At 47.4% G+C, this 13,969-nt stretch overlaps 1 protein-coding gene across 2 annotated transcripts in view; it reads right to left on the reverse strand.

Annotated features, from left to right (window-relative positions):
* Positions 1 to 592: 592 nt before the first annotated feature.
* Positions 593 to 13,969, reverse strand: part of COMMD10 (COMM domain containing 10) — a 251,383-nt gene continuing 238,006 nt past the window's right edge. The window contains exon 8 of one of the 2 annotated variants that reach the window (XM_075931974.1): positions 593 to 1,065. In XM_075931974.1, coding sequence (XP_075788089.1) covers positions 984 to 1,065 — 82 coding nt within the window. In that variant the 3' untranslated portion in view covers positions 593 to 983. The remainder of the gene's footprint in view (positions 1,066 to 13,969) is intronic. The other variant, XM_075931972.1, reaches the window with a different exon arrangement.

The following is a 13,969-nucleotide window of genomic DNA, read 5'->3' on the forward strand; positions in this document are numbered from 1 at the left end:
TTAAGGCTGGCCAGAACAAGTTCTGGCAGGGCATCAGGTCAGGAGTTACTTTGTGTGGCTGCTGCCTGAAACTATCTGAGGCTTGTGCTTAAAGGGACCTCACCTGGACAGCTGGTTCTCAGGTTTCCCTGCTTGCTTGCCTACCTTGCTGAGGGACAGCAAAGCATTTTTTTCTCTGTGTGCTCTGGTTGCCCTCACTCGGGACACCATAGCACTCTGCAACATGCCCTGGGCACTCTGGTGCTTCTCTTGGACCCAGAGCTGCAAGCATGGCTGCACTGTCTACAGGCCGCCATCCGGGAGGTCCATGGGGGGGGGCGGATGGGGGAGGCTGTCAGTGTCCAGGAGGCCCTGTGGGAGAGCTTCCACCCTGAGAAGCACTAACAGTCTCCCTGATCTGCCCCACTGGGGGCTTGTGCCTCATTCCTCCCTCACGTCTTTCCACTTACTCCTCTCTAACCCCCCTTCCTGATATAAAATAAAATACACGCATTTTCATGAACACAAACTGTCTTTATTTAACAAAACTGGAGGGGAGGGAATGAAACACTGGTGAGACTGGGGAAAAGAGGCGGGAGAAGGGAGAAGAGAGAATGGGAGAGGGAAGGGGATATCTGGGAGGAGGGAGCTGGAAGGGGGAATCAAGGGGAAGAAGGGGGAGAGGAAGCTCAGGGCTCAGGGTTGGGTGTCTCACCGGGCCAACTGTCTCCCAGCACCATGGGTGCGGGAGTATTGACATCCCTGGGGGGATGGGGAGGGGATGGAGGGTGGGAAGGGTGTGGAGAAAGAAGCAGAAGTGGGAGAAGGAGCGGTAGCTGGGGAGGCAGCAGGCAACAATCTGTGCACCAAGATCTGTAAGTGGTCGCAGATGGCCCTGGGCAAGCTGCTCCCGCCGGAGCTGCAGGTCTTCTTGCACTCGGTGCTGGAGGGTGCAATGCAGGGCTTGCAATGCCCCCAAGTGCTCCTGCTGGTACCCCTCCACTTCACGGATGGTCCTGCAGTGCCCTCGGGTGCGGAAGGATGTCCCAGGTGGGGTGGTGCACCCTGCATGCGCAGCAGGTGCGGCTGTGGAGAAACAAGAGAAGTGGTCAGTTATCCCTGGGGACACAGTGGTTGAAGCCCAGCCCCCATCTGCAAGATGAGGATGACCGTGCCCTGCACCATCAGAGCCGATATGCTTGCACAGAGGCCATGTTCGGAATGTCCTGCTAGCCCCAGGAGTGGGAGCTTCCCTGAGACCACACCCATGCCCCTGTGCTGTATATAGTGTATGTGGGGGGAAGGGGTGGGAAGAGATGTCCCCTGCCTCTGTGTAGAGGGGCCTTGTAGAGGGAGGGCGTCCTGCTGTGTCCTACCCCGGGGTCAGGAGCATGTCATGTCTCTTCACACACACGTGTGGCAAACAGGGTAAGGCCTATGTGTGGCAGCCAGCTGGGGCCATATGCCCAGGGGTGGTGCGTGCACAGGTTGCTGCGTGATCCATGGACAGCAAGGCCCACACGTGCAGTCTCTGGTTTCCCTTCCTCCTGCATAAGGGGACAGTGATAGCACTCATCTGTTGTTGCCTCCCTGGCCTTGGATGACACCGGCAACAGGTCCACTGGGGCAGCTCGGGGGAAGAGGAAACCATGCTCAGCATGCTCCATCTGGTCTGCTGCAGCTCCTGGCCCTCCTCCTCCTCGATGCCTTGGTCAGGGCCCTCTGCCCCAGGGTTGATGACCACCTGGGAGGCACTGACCATCCCGCCCCCCAGGATACAGTCCAGGGCATCGAAATAGGGGCAGCTTGGTGTGTCTGCCCTTGTTTGGGAGCTGCCCCCTGTGGCCCTGGCATAGGCCTGCCAAAGCTCTTTTATTTTCATCCGCACCTGCTCCTGGGTGCGGATGTGGTGTTTGCTAGCCATGCTGGCAGCTATCCTGCCATAGACAGATGCATTCCTTCATCTAGTGCAGAGATCGTGGATGTCGGGGGCATCCCCCTAAACCTGAAGGAGGTCCATGATCTCCATCCTGGACCAGGAATGCACCTGCCTTTCCAAGTCTCTGGCAGGCTCCTGGGAGCTGAGGGACAGGTCCTAGGAAGTGGTGGAGGGCTGGCTGACAGTGGCTTGCTGGCTCATGTTGGGGCCACAGGGTCAGGGGCAGTGAATACTGGCTGTGGGCTGGCAGGCCTAGAGCTGGCAGGCCTGGAGCTGGCACAGATACTGTGGCCAGACTCTACCCCTTTAAGAGCTCCGGGGAGCGGGGGAGGGAGAGGAGTTTTCTTGGTTGAGGCCAGAGTGGCCAGCAGGGCACCCTGGGAAAGGCTTGAGGCCCCCTATTTCGAAATAAGTGTCTACACAGCGCTTATTTTGAAATAGCAATTTTGAAATTGGCGCTATTCCTCACGGAATGAAGTTTACCAATTTCGAAATTAGCACTCCACTATTTTGAACTAATTTCGAAATAGTGGTTGGCTTGTGTAGACGCTAGTAAAGTTATTTCGAAATAATGGCTGTTATTTGAAATAACTCTGCTGCGTAGACGTACCCTTACAGACTAACTTGGCTACCCCTCTGAAGCTACTGCTAATAGTTGAGATAATAAACTCTGAGATTATACTGCAAAAAGGAAGATCTGTTTGTTTGTTTTTAAATGAAAGCTGTGAAACTGCAGAACCCAAGAAAAAAGCCAATGGAAATACATGGGAAGACTTTGGGAATCCATGATTTTTCTGCCTGCCCATGTGCCTACTGTACCATGCCCTGGCCTTTTAATGAATGTCTAATTTACAGAAGGCATGTGTTCAATCTTGGGGGAAGAGAGAGACAAAATACAATCTTTTAGCTCATCCCTGTATGCCCTATGGCTATGGCAGTAGCTATTAACAAGAAACTCTAATTTAAAAGAGAAAATAGGAATCTGCTCTTCTCAGCAGTGTTCCCTCTAACCCAGTGGTGTTCCACAGGGTTCCGCAAAGTGAAAATAAGTGTTCCGCGAGAAAATTCTATTACAACAACATTTAGGATTTAAAAAATAGTAATTAATATTTAAGCATTTATGAATTTTATTGAAAAGAATTTTCATTTGTGTTTGCCACGATAAGTATTCTTGTGTAATGCCAGCTTAGCCAGAGAGCGGGGACAATAATGTCACTACTCAGCGCTGTGTGTAGTCAGTCACAGGTGCAATCGCTTGTTATATGCCACTGTAAATCCCCATACTCACGCTCAGGGAGCATGGATCACGTGAATGCCGCGCCAGATATGCAAATCCAACTTTCCAGTATTAAACCAAATATAAAAAGAATTTGCCAAGAAAAGAAGAAAAACCACTCTTCACATTGAAAACTGCCACTATAATGCATATTAGTTTTTGAACTTTATTTTTTGTACACATTAAATGTGATTTTTGTTTTTAAATATGTGCAATTAAACTAAATGTTGAGCTCATGACCTTGTTTAGCATTTGTTTATTATTATCCTTGTGGTCTGCTTTTTCAGCTTCATATATAAGACTGTTGTTAGGGGTTCTGCAAAATTCTTTCAAGTTTAAAAGGGTTCCATGGCTAAATAAAATTGGGAAACACTGCTCTAACCTGTGCAGCAGCACAGCTTCAGGGAGGATTAATCAGCCCCACCCAGTCAGCTCCCTGTATGGAGCCCTGAGCCTCTGACTGGGTGGGGCTGATTAATCACCTGTGAAGCTGTGCTGCTGCACAGGTAAGAGGGAACACTGCTTCTCAGGGTATTAAAAAAACAAATGCACCACTGAATATGAACTCCCAGTTATTGATTCAGGCTATGGCAAGTCTACTGGTAGGAAATAGAGCAACAGTAGTAAAGATTCAGCTTCAAAGCAGGTGTGTGTGTGTGAGGAGGGAGGGGGAGGGGCAGGAGAAGAGGCGCATTAAAGCCAGTCAGTCAAGGGGGCTATGTGCCTCAGCAACAGTTACAGCGGTGCTCCATAGTGGATATAGAAAAGAAGACAGCTGGAAATGGTAGAGCTACAGAGACAAAGCTCAGCATCTGAATTGGACTTCCAGGCAGACAGCTAGTGTTGTGATAATTTTCTAAAGATCTATAGATATTGCTAATAATTTAGTAAATGTTTTAAAATTTGCATTGAACATTCACAATGTGCTCCATGTTGTTTGGTGCCTTAGCTCTGCCCTCACTTAACCCTTACAAGTGTAATGCGCTTCATTACACTTGTGTTTAAGTGACACATAATAAATGTTCTGTACCTTTTACCATCCATTTCCTATAAAGATTACCACAAAGTATCTTAAACTTACAAAACAGAATGATCACCCAGCTAAAAGGGCTGAGAGCACATAAAAAGTTACTATCTCAAGGAAGCAAAATTATCCATGTTATCCTCTTTCTGAAACAAAGAACTGTTTCCCTGCCCGCCCCTCAAAAACCCAGCCCCAACAACAAAAAACTAGAGGCATAAGTTAGAAGTGATTGTAGACAACTTTAAGGTACAGGTTAATCCTGGGCTTATTTTCATATACATATAAAATAAAAAATTACATGGCTACACAAACATCCTCCCTTTCCTCATTAGCCACTTATGCCTTTTTCTGAAGAATATTAACATTACATAGCTCTGAAATGAGACAAGTTTGACATCCTTTAAGGAAGCCCTAAGATATACTGGCAAATATCACACACATACTAAAGCTGAGTTCATTAAAATAATCCATTAGAGAAACAGCATTCAAATAGGCTAGAAAAAGTGCTTCTGATCCCTCAGTCATGTGTGAGCACTGACAGCAAAGGTATCAGAAAGAAGAGATAATACAGATCTCTACACCAGTTACTATTAATGACAAATTTCTGGATAGAAATCATATTGCATTCTTTGTCTATACCAAAGAAAACTGTAATTCTCAGTCCTCTCTCAAAACAGAGAAAAATTGTTCACCTTTGTTTTCAAACTGACAGTATATTAATTTATCATTAACATCGTATGAAGACAGACTCCGGCGGATCGAGCGGATGAGACCTACTAGAATAGGACCAACGGTCATGAAGGTGGTTTCTGCAAGCGATGTGGTACGCTAAGAGCACGGCAAGACATGAAAGATGCCCTGGTCAACCACTGCGCCCAGCCCATCTCCAACCGTCTCGACTTTAGTCCTGCCATTGGAGTAAGATGGAATCTGGGAAGAGAGAGTGAGGCTGACTATGCGCACCTCTCCCTCACTTTAATCCAATTCACGCGCAAGTCTTGACATCTCGACATCTCCTAAGTCCTGTGGCGACGGGCGAGCGACGAAGCAGCAGGTGTGGATACACTGGGAGCTGTAGCCGCGGACCTGCACACAGGCGGCTCAGGTCTAATGGTCGTCTTCTTGCTGGTGGAAGCAACAGCTGGATTCGGCGTCTACCTGAGTGACTGAGCAGCCCTCTTTAGGATTGCACTGCTCACCTCCGTAGTAAGAGGAAGGGGCTAGAAAAGGTGCCCTAAACATTGTTTGCTTCACAGAACCCTGGCCAGCTTACCGCGGCTGGAGGGGATCCCATCTCATGCGGTCGAACAATAAAATTTCGAACAAAATGCAAGGTGACACCACTCACTATTGGCACATGGAACGTACGCACGCTTCAGGACAACCCTTTAGCAGACCGCCCAGAAAGAAGAACAGCCCTGGTCGCCAGAGAGCTCACAAGATTTAACATCGATATTGCGGCACTGTGTGAAACTCGTCTAGCAAATGAAGGTCAGCTCATGGAAACAGGAGGTGGTTACACATTCTTCTGGCGTGGACGCAGCAGTGACGAACGTCGTGAATCTGGAGTTGGCTTTGCGGTTAAGAATCATCTTGTCCGCAAACTTGCCAGTCTTCCCAAGGGCGTGAATGACCGACTCATGACACTGCATCTTCCACTACCGAGAGGAAAGCAAGCCACACTGATCAGCGCTTACGCGCCCACAATGACGAATCCGGATGAAGTAAAGGACAAGTTTTATGAAGATCTCGATGCCCTACTCTCATCCGTGAAGCGCACTGACAGGCTGATTCTACTTGGCGATTTCAACGCGAGAGTAGGATCTGATCACACTGCCTGGGATGGCATCATTGGAAAAAATGGAATCGGTAAATGTAACAGCAATGGCCTACTATTACTGAAGACATGTGCGGCTCATGATTTGATCATCACCAATACCATCTTCCGCCTGCCCACTCGCAAAAAGACGTCCTGGATGCACCCACGCTCTAAGCACTGGCATCTCATTGATTATGTCATTGTGCGGAGGAAAGACAGACAGGATGTAAGGGTGACCAAGGCCATGCCGAGTGCTGACTGTTGGACTGACCACAGACTTATCATCTCCAAATTAAGCTTTCGCATCAAGCCAAAGAGACGTCCGCAGGGAAACAAAGCTGTGATGAAAAAGATCAATGTCAGTAGACTGAGGAACCCCAACACAGCAACTTTACTAGCAGAAGATCTTGGCAACCAACTTTTAGAGCTGCAATTAGAGGAAAATGCTGAGAAGGACTGGGAACGCTTCCGGGATATTGTGCACTCTTCTGCACTAAAGGTTCTTGGACCCTCACACAGGAAACAGCAGGACTGGTTTGATGAAAACGATGAAGAGATCAAGGCCATACTTGCTGAAAAGCATCGCCTTCACCGTGCTCACCAGAATGACCCATCGTCAACAGCTAAGAAAAATGCCTTCAACAACATTCGCAGGATCGTACAGAACAAGCTTCGTAAGATGCAGGACTCCTGGTTGAGTGCCAAAGCAGATGAAATCCAGAAGTTTTCTGATAGAAACGATGCCAAACGGTTCTACGAAGCCCTTAGATCCTTGTATGGACCTCAGCCCTCAGGGAGTTCCCCTCTACTGGACTCAGATGGTGCAACTCTCATTACTGAGAAGGCTCTGATTTTACAGCGTTGGGCTGAGCACTTCCAATCCGTACTGAACCGCCCATCTTCCATCAATAACGAGGCGATTGATAGAATGCCCCAGGCGGATATCAACCACAGCCTGGATGTCTCACCATCAGAGACTGAAACCTTACAGGCCATCAGCCAGCTGTCCAGTGGCAAGGCCCCAGGATCTGATGCGATTCCAGCGGAAGTCTATAAGGGTGGTGGTGCAGTGCTTGTCAACAAACTCACTCAGCTGTTCCAGTCCTTCTGGAATCAAGGATCTATTCCTCAGGAACTGAAAGACGCGTCTATCGTACACCTCTACAAGAGGAAAGGAAATCGACAAGTTTGCGATAATCATAGAGGAATATCACTGCTTTCCATCGCAGGTAAGATCCTTGCACGAGTGTTGCTGAATCGTCTGATTAACCACCTGGAACAGGGTTTATTACCCGAGACACAGTGCGGCTTCCGCAAAGAGCGTGGCACGGTGGATATGATCTTCGCAGCCCGACAGCTTCAAGAGAAGTGTCAAGAGCAGAATCGTGAACTGTACACCACCTTCGTGGATCTCACCAAGGCTTTTGACACTGTCAGTCGCGAAGGTCTGTGGCGCATCATGTCGAAGTTTGGGTGCCCTGACAGATTCATCTTGATGGTACGTCAGTTCCACGACGGCATGACGGCTCGTGTTTTGGATGATGGAGAAGCTTCAGAGGCCTTTCCCGTCACAAACGGCGTCAAGCAAGGGTGTGTGCTGGCACCGACCCTGTTCAGCATAATGTTTTCAGCCATGCTGTCAGACGCCTTTCAGAACAGTTCCTTGGGAATCAGACTGAGATACAGGACCGATGGGAAATTGTTTAACCTGCGAAGACTCCAGGCTGTCACCAAGATAAAAGAGACTGTGTTACGAGATCTCCTTTTTGCTGATGACTGCGCCCTGAATGCTGGATCAGAGCAGGAAATGCAAGCCAGCATGGACAAATTTGCAGCAGCATGCGACAACTTCGGCCTTCTCATCAACACAAAGAAAACCGAAGTGATGCACCAGCCAGCTCCAAAAGCTCAGCATCAAGTGCCCACCATCACAGTGAAGGGACAAAAGCTGCAAGCAGTGGACCAATTTACATATCTTGGCAGCACCCTCTCCCGCTCAGTGACAATTGACATCGAGGTCAACTGCAGAGTCGCCAAGGCAAGCTCTGCGTTCGGCAGACTGTTGACCAAAGTGTGGGACCGCCGTGGAATAAGTCTTGCTACAAAGCTTAAAGTCTATCGAGCAGTAGTGTTAACTACCCTGATGTACGCCAGTGAGACTTGGACTGTATACAGGAGGCACGCTAGGCAACTGAACCACTTCCACACGATTTGCCTCCGCAGACTTCTGAGGATCCGGTGGCAGGATAAGGTGCCAGACACAGAAGTCCTTTCTAGAGCAGGTCTGCCGTCAGTTTACACCCTGCTGATGAAAGCTCAGACACGCTGGGCAGGCCATGTTGCAAGGATGCCAGATCATCGCATCCCTAAACAGCTCTTCTATGGTGAGCTGTTTCAAGGGAAGCGATCGCACGGGGGACAAAAGAAGCGATACAAAGATACGCTTAAAGCCTCTCTCAAGTCCCTGGATATTGACACCACCTGCTGGGAGACCCTGGCACAAGACCGATCAACATGGCACACGCTGATCTACCAAGGCTGTCAAATATCTGAAGCCAGAAGGACAACCATAGCACAAGAGAAGCGAGCACTCCGTAAAGCCAGAGTTGCAAAAGCTGCAACAGTGGTGCCCACACATGTCTGCCCGACCTGTGGTAGAACATTCCGTGCCCGTATCGGCCTTATCAGCCATTTGCGGACACACCATGAACAGTCCATAACCTGTTAGATGTCAAGGTCCTCTTCGAATACGATGGACGAACAACAACAACAACAACAACATCGTATACTTAGAAAACAGTAATAAACTGGCAATAAACATGAATGTAGAGATCCATATGTTGGAGTATTCATTATACCCAACCAAATAATTATAACTAAAATATTTACAAACTATGATGGATCACTTTTCCAGGATTACCCACAAGATCAGGGCAGGGCAAGATGCAGCCCCGAGGCTAGATGCAGCCTGCCTAACACTTGGATCCTGCCCATGGACTGCATCTGACCACTTTCTATTTATATCCTGCTGCCTGTGCCACCAAATTTCCAGGAAGTGGCTCACGCAGCAGGATTCTACTCAAAAGGCTTGTGGCTCTGGGGTATGGCACTATCCCACCAGGGGTCAGAGCAGCGAGCCCTTTAAATAGTCGCAGCAACCCCAGGTGACTACCAGGCACTGTGGTACCAGTGGGGTGGTGTTTATAATTCAAAGCCTCTGGCCCCAGACAACTCTGAAGGGAGGCTAGCCCCTTACCCTGCCCCTTCTTGTGGTGTAGCCAGCCCATGACCACATACCAAAATTCATTAAGTGGGCTCCCCTGCGAAAATTATTGCTCGCCCCTGCACAAGATCATAGTCCACTTTATAATGCAGATTCTATCACAATGCTTTCTCAAGTTCATTTCACACACAAAAAGGCTTTTATTTACCTATTATCTTTTCAAATGATTGTGTTGTTTGCAACAGAAGGAACAAGAAGAATTATTATTAATGAATGATATTTAAAAATTGAGATTGCAGTAATCGTTAAAGACCACAGCCATGATTTACTTGATTCAATTATGATGGCATTTAAAATAAAAAATCAGATAGTCAGCATATATGGCCGATTATATTGAGATCAGTGGGTGTTTGCTAGAGTAAAGATTATATAAGAATCTAGCCTCAGTGTAGGAAGAAGAGGTCTAGGGGGTACTACAGCACCTCTCCAAATTTTGCACCCTGTACTGGAGTCCCAGCTGCCAGTCCATACCTGGGGGCTCTGATGCCTACCAGAGTCCTGGCTGCCAGCCCCGCTGCCATTGAGGGGTCCTAGATACTCTGCTGCAGACCCCAATACCCAGACAGTAGGCCCCACACTCAAGGCTCCTCATCTTCCCCCAGGTATGGTGCTGACCTGGGGCAGTGAGGGGTGTGGACAGAGTAAAGTGGGGGTGGGGTGGAACACTCCCACCATAAAAAGTGCTTCAGTGCCACTGGAATCAAGGAAGGCTCACAGGAGTTACAGGTTGTACCTCCCTTAACTGGGACTCCCTGGTCCGGCAACATCTGTGGTCCAGCATGACCACGGATGTTCCTGGACCACAGAGCCCAGGAACAGGGAGGTCTGGTAGCTAGATAGGAGTGCCATAGGGGGCACCAGTAACTAAGCTTGGAGCCCAGTTTGTGTGTGTGCACGCCTGAGTGGAAGGGGGGGCTGGGGAGGGACTGGCGGCACAGGGAGGAGCTCTGGCCCCGGCCTCAGCGTCAGCCAGGGAGCTCCAGCCCTGCCATGGAGCTCTGGCCCTCTGCCCCAGCCCTGGCTGCACAGCTCCAGCCGCAGCCGTGGAGCCAGACAGCTGCGGAGCTTCTGCCCCGAGTGTAGAACTCTAGCCCCAGCTATGGAGCCAGGTGGCTGGGGAGCTCTGCCCTGGTTGTGAAGGTTGGCACTCTGGCCCCAGCAGCAGCAGGGCTGATCGCATCTAGAGAGCCCTAGGGAGTAGGGGCAGCAGAGGGAACAGGGTAAAGCCCTAATGTCAGCACGGGGCAAGCGGTGAGGGACCTTCCCTGGTCCAGCAAATCCCCTCTTTTGGGACCAGTTAGGTCCTGAGGGTGCTGGATCAGCGAGGTCCCATCTGTATTCCATTTCCTTAACGGATTCCCTAACCCTTTCAAATCCTTTAGAGCAAAGATATGGAAGTAAACGTAAAGAATTGAAAACATCTTGTGATAGGATAAAAGGGGAAGATTTCTTTATGCCTCCTATATTCTAGGCAGAATTGCAGAAAGTGCCTATCCTAAACTGTCTGACTTATTGTTCATTGGTTTGAGCCAACCTACCAAATTACAGTCTGGTGCTAGATGTGATCAGGGACCACCTGAAAACCATGAATTAGTTTATTTTGGTATCCAGGCATGTTGTGGAATCAGTTGCCTCTTGCATTGGAAATTAGGTGAATCCAGGGTTAGAGTGTTTGGAATTTTATTGTGAGGAAAAAAGAATCAGCAGCTCTGAAGCATTAGCTGCTCTTTCCCCATTAAATAGTGGGCATGGATCAGGATAACCAGTGACATCAGTCTCATAAAATAGCAATAGTTCATGCTAAAACGATGCCTGTCACAGAATACATGATCCAGAGATGGCAGTAAGTGGGGAAGCCAGTGCACGGGGAAGGCAATTTAATAGACAAGCAAAGGACCCACAAGGTCATGCAAAAAGGATGCAAAAGTTCCTTTAACCATGCACAGCCTTTCTGGAAAAAAATCCTTCACAGAAGCAATTACTCTATGTGTAGAATAGCTATCTCCATACTTAATTATTCTGGAAGAAGCTCTTTGCACTAGAGCAGTGCTATTAATGGATGTTGTAATCATTATGCTTTCCCTCCTTACATTCTCAGGGATTGGGAAGAGAGACAGAGACACAAGACATAGGAATCTGCATTTATACTGAAATGAAAAACCTGTAGAGTATTCAATGCAAAAGAATTAATTGTTGGCCTGTTTCTGTGCAAACTGATCTCTGACCGGAGATCTTCCCTGCCACACTTAACCTGAACTAGAACAAAGGAATAAAGCAGTCGCTGGAAGCAAGCACTTTGTATTTTGGGGGAGTGGGAAAATATATCCAGTCATTCTTGAGCTTTAAACACTACAAAACCCCACAGCGCAGAATAGCTCCTCTTCTAAAATGATTCTCCTATAGCACTCCAAAACCACTGTTAGATTGCAAATCAGGTGAGGTAAATGAAGGGTGAACAACAATAGATATGAAGTAGATAAGTAATTTATCTTGTTTTGAGGCAGCCTTCATCCTACTGAAAAGACTGAGCTGAGGATGGGTTATTGAGGAAATGTCCATAACTCAAGCAGCTGAAGTGCTCAAAGCCAAATGCAACTAATTACCTCAGGCACAACTCAGCATATCCACAGCACTATCATCCCATCAGAGACTGACAGGACAATGGAGCAAAGAGAATCCAATAAATTGTATTTGCTATTGTCAAACACAAGTTATTGGGTTCAATGTAGGAGTGACTGGTTTAAATTCTCGGGCTTGTGTTATATAGAACATTTGACTAGATGATCTAATGGTCACTTCTGGCTTTAGAATCAATAAATCTATGACGCCTTCCACGCACAATCTAAATCATGGGTTCCCAAACTGGGGGTCATGAAGAAATTCCAGGGGGGCCATGAGGCAACCCAGTCTCCCCCCCCTCCATCAAGTTTTGCTGCCCTGTTCAGTTCTTTTTTTTTTATACTCAACAAGTTTTGCTGCTATTTGGGGAAGGGGGGAGGTGTGAGGGTTTTTCAAAAATCAAAAAGGGGGGCGTGATGCCAAAAAGATTGGGAACAACTGATCTAAATGAACATTTAGAAGATGAAGGAGTAGGTGGCTCCGGGCTAGAACTGGAAGAAAACATTTTGTCTAAAACCTGTTTTTTAATTAATACCTTTTCAATGGGATGAAACATCTTCACAGACATTTTTCAGTTTTTTTCAAAAACTTTTCTTTCATTTCAGTGGGGGAAATAACACTTTTTCTGAGTGTAAACAAAAAGTGGGAAAAGTTTTTTTAAGTGTTTTCTCTCTCCAAATAAAACTTTTCAAAAATAATAAAAAATGCACACAATTTTTACTAACATTTTTAATAAAATTAAAACTTTATTTCCTTCAAAATATCTGAGAAATACATTGTTTTGACCATCTCTCTATTCCAGGCAAGTATCTAGAATGATTAAATAATACACATTTGTTATCCCAAAAGCTATGCAGTAAAGAGATGCTCATCTTTTCTGTAAATCAACTACCTTTTATTCAATATTAAAGATAGCAAAAAAATTCAAGTGTCTTCTCAAAAAGAGCATGTGGATCCCTTACTTGTTTTAAAATGGATTTCACATAGCCTCAAGTAGTCTGAGTTCATATGAAAACCTAATGTGGTATAGCTACCTGTATAGTAGCTAAAGTTTCATAGTTTCATAGACCTTAAGGTCAGAAGGGACCATTATGATCATCTAGTCTGACCCCCTGCACAGTGCAGGCCACAGAATCTCACCCACCCCTCTTAGAATAATCCTCTCACCTATGTCTCAGATATTGAAGCCTTCAAATACTTTGAAGGCCCCAAGATGCAGAGAATCCTCCAGCTGTCATCTGTGCCCCATGCTACAGAGGAAGGCGAAAAACCTCCAGGGTCTCTGCCAATCTACCCGGGAGGAAAATTCCTTCCCAACCCCAAATTTGGCGATCAGCTAAACCCTGAGCATGTGGGCAAGACTCACCAGCCAGACACCCAGAAAGTTCTCTAGAGTAACTCTTATCATCCCTCCATTGACCTATTTCCCACTGATAATGAATGGTCAATTAGTTACCAAGATCATGTTCTCAAACCATCCCCTTATCATAGAATCATAGAACTGGAAGAGACATCAGAAGGCCATCAAGTCCAGCCCCCTGCTCTAGGCAGGAGCAATCCCATCTAAATCAACCCGGCCAGGGCTTTGTCAAGCTGGGACTTAAACACCTCTAGGGATGGAGACTCCACTACTTCCCTAGGTAACCCATTCCAGTGCTTCACTACCCTCCTAGTGAAATAGTTTTTCCTAATATCCAACCTGGACCTCTCCCACCATAACTTGAGACCATTGCTCCTTGTTCTGCCTTCTGTCACTACTGAGAACAGCCTCTCTCCATCCTCTTTGGAACCTCCCTTCAGGAAGTTGAAGGCTGCTATCATATCCCCCCTCACTCTTCGCTTCTCCAGACTAAACAGACCCAACTCCCTCAGCCTCTCCTCATAGATCATATGCTCCAGCCCCCTAATCATTTTGGTTGCCCTCCACTGGACCCTCTCCAGTGCGTCCACATCCTTTTTGTAGTGGGGGGCCCAGAACTGGACACAATACTCCAGTGGCCTCACCAATGCCGAATAAAGGGGAATAATGA

This window comes from Pelodiscus sinensis, chromosome 6 (assembly GCF_049634645.1).
Source record: "Pelodiscus sinensis isolate JC-2024 chromosome 6, ASM4963464v1, whole genome shotgun sequence".
Taxonomy (NCBI): Eukaryota; Metazoa; Chordata; order Testudines; family Trionychidae; genus Pelodiscus; species Pelodiscus sinensis.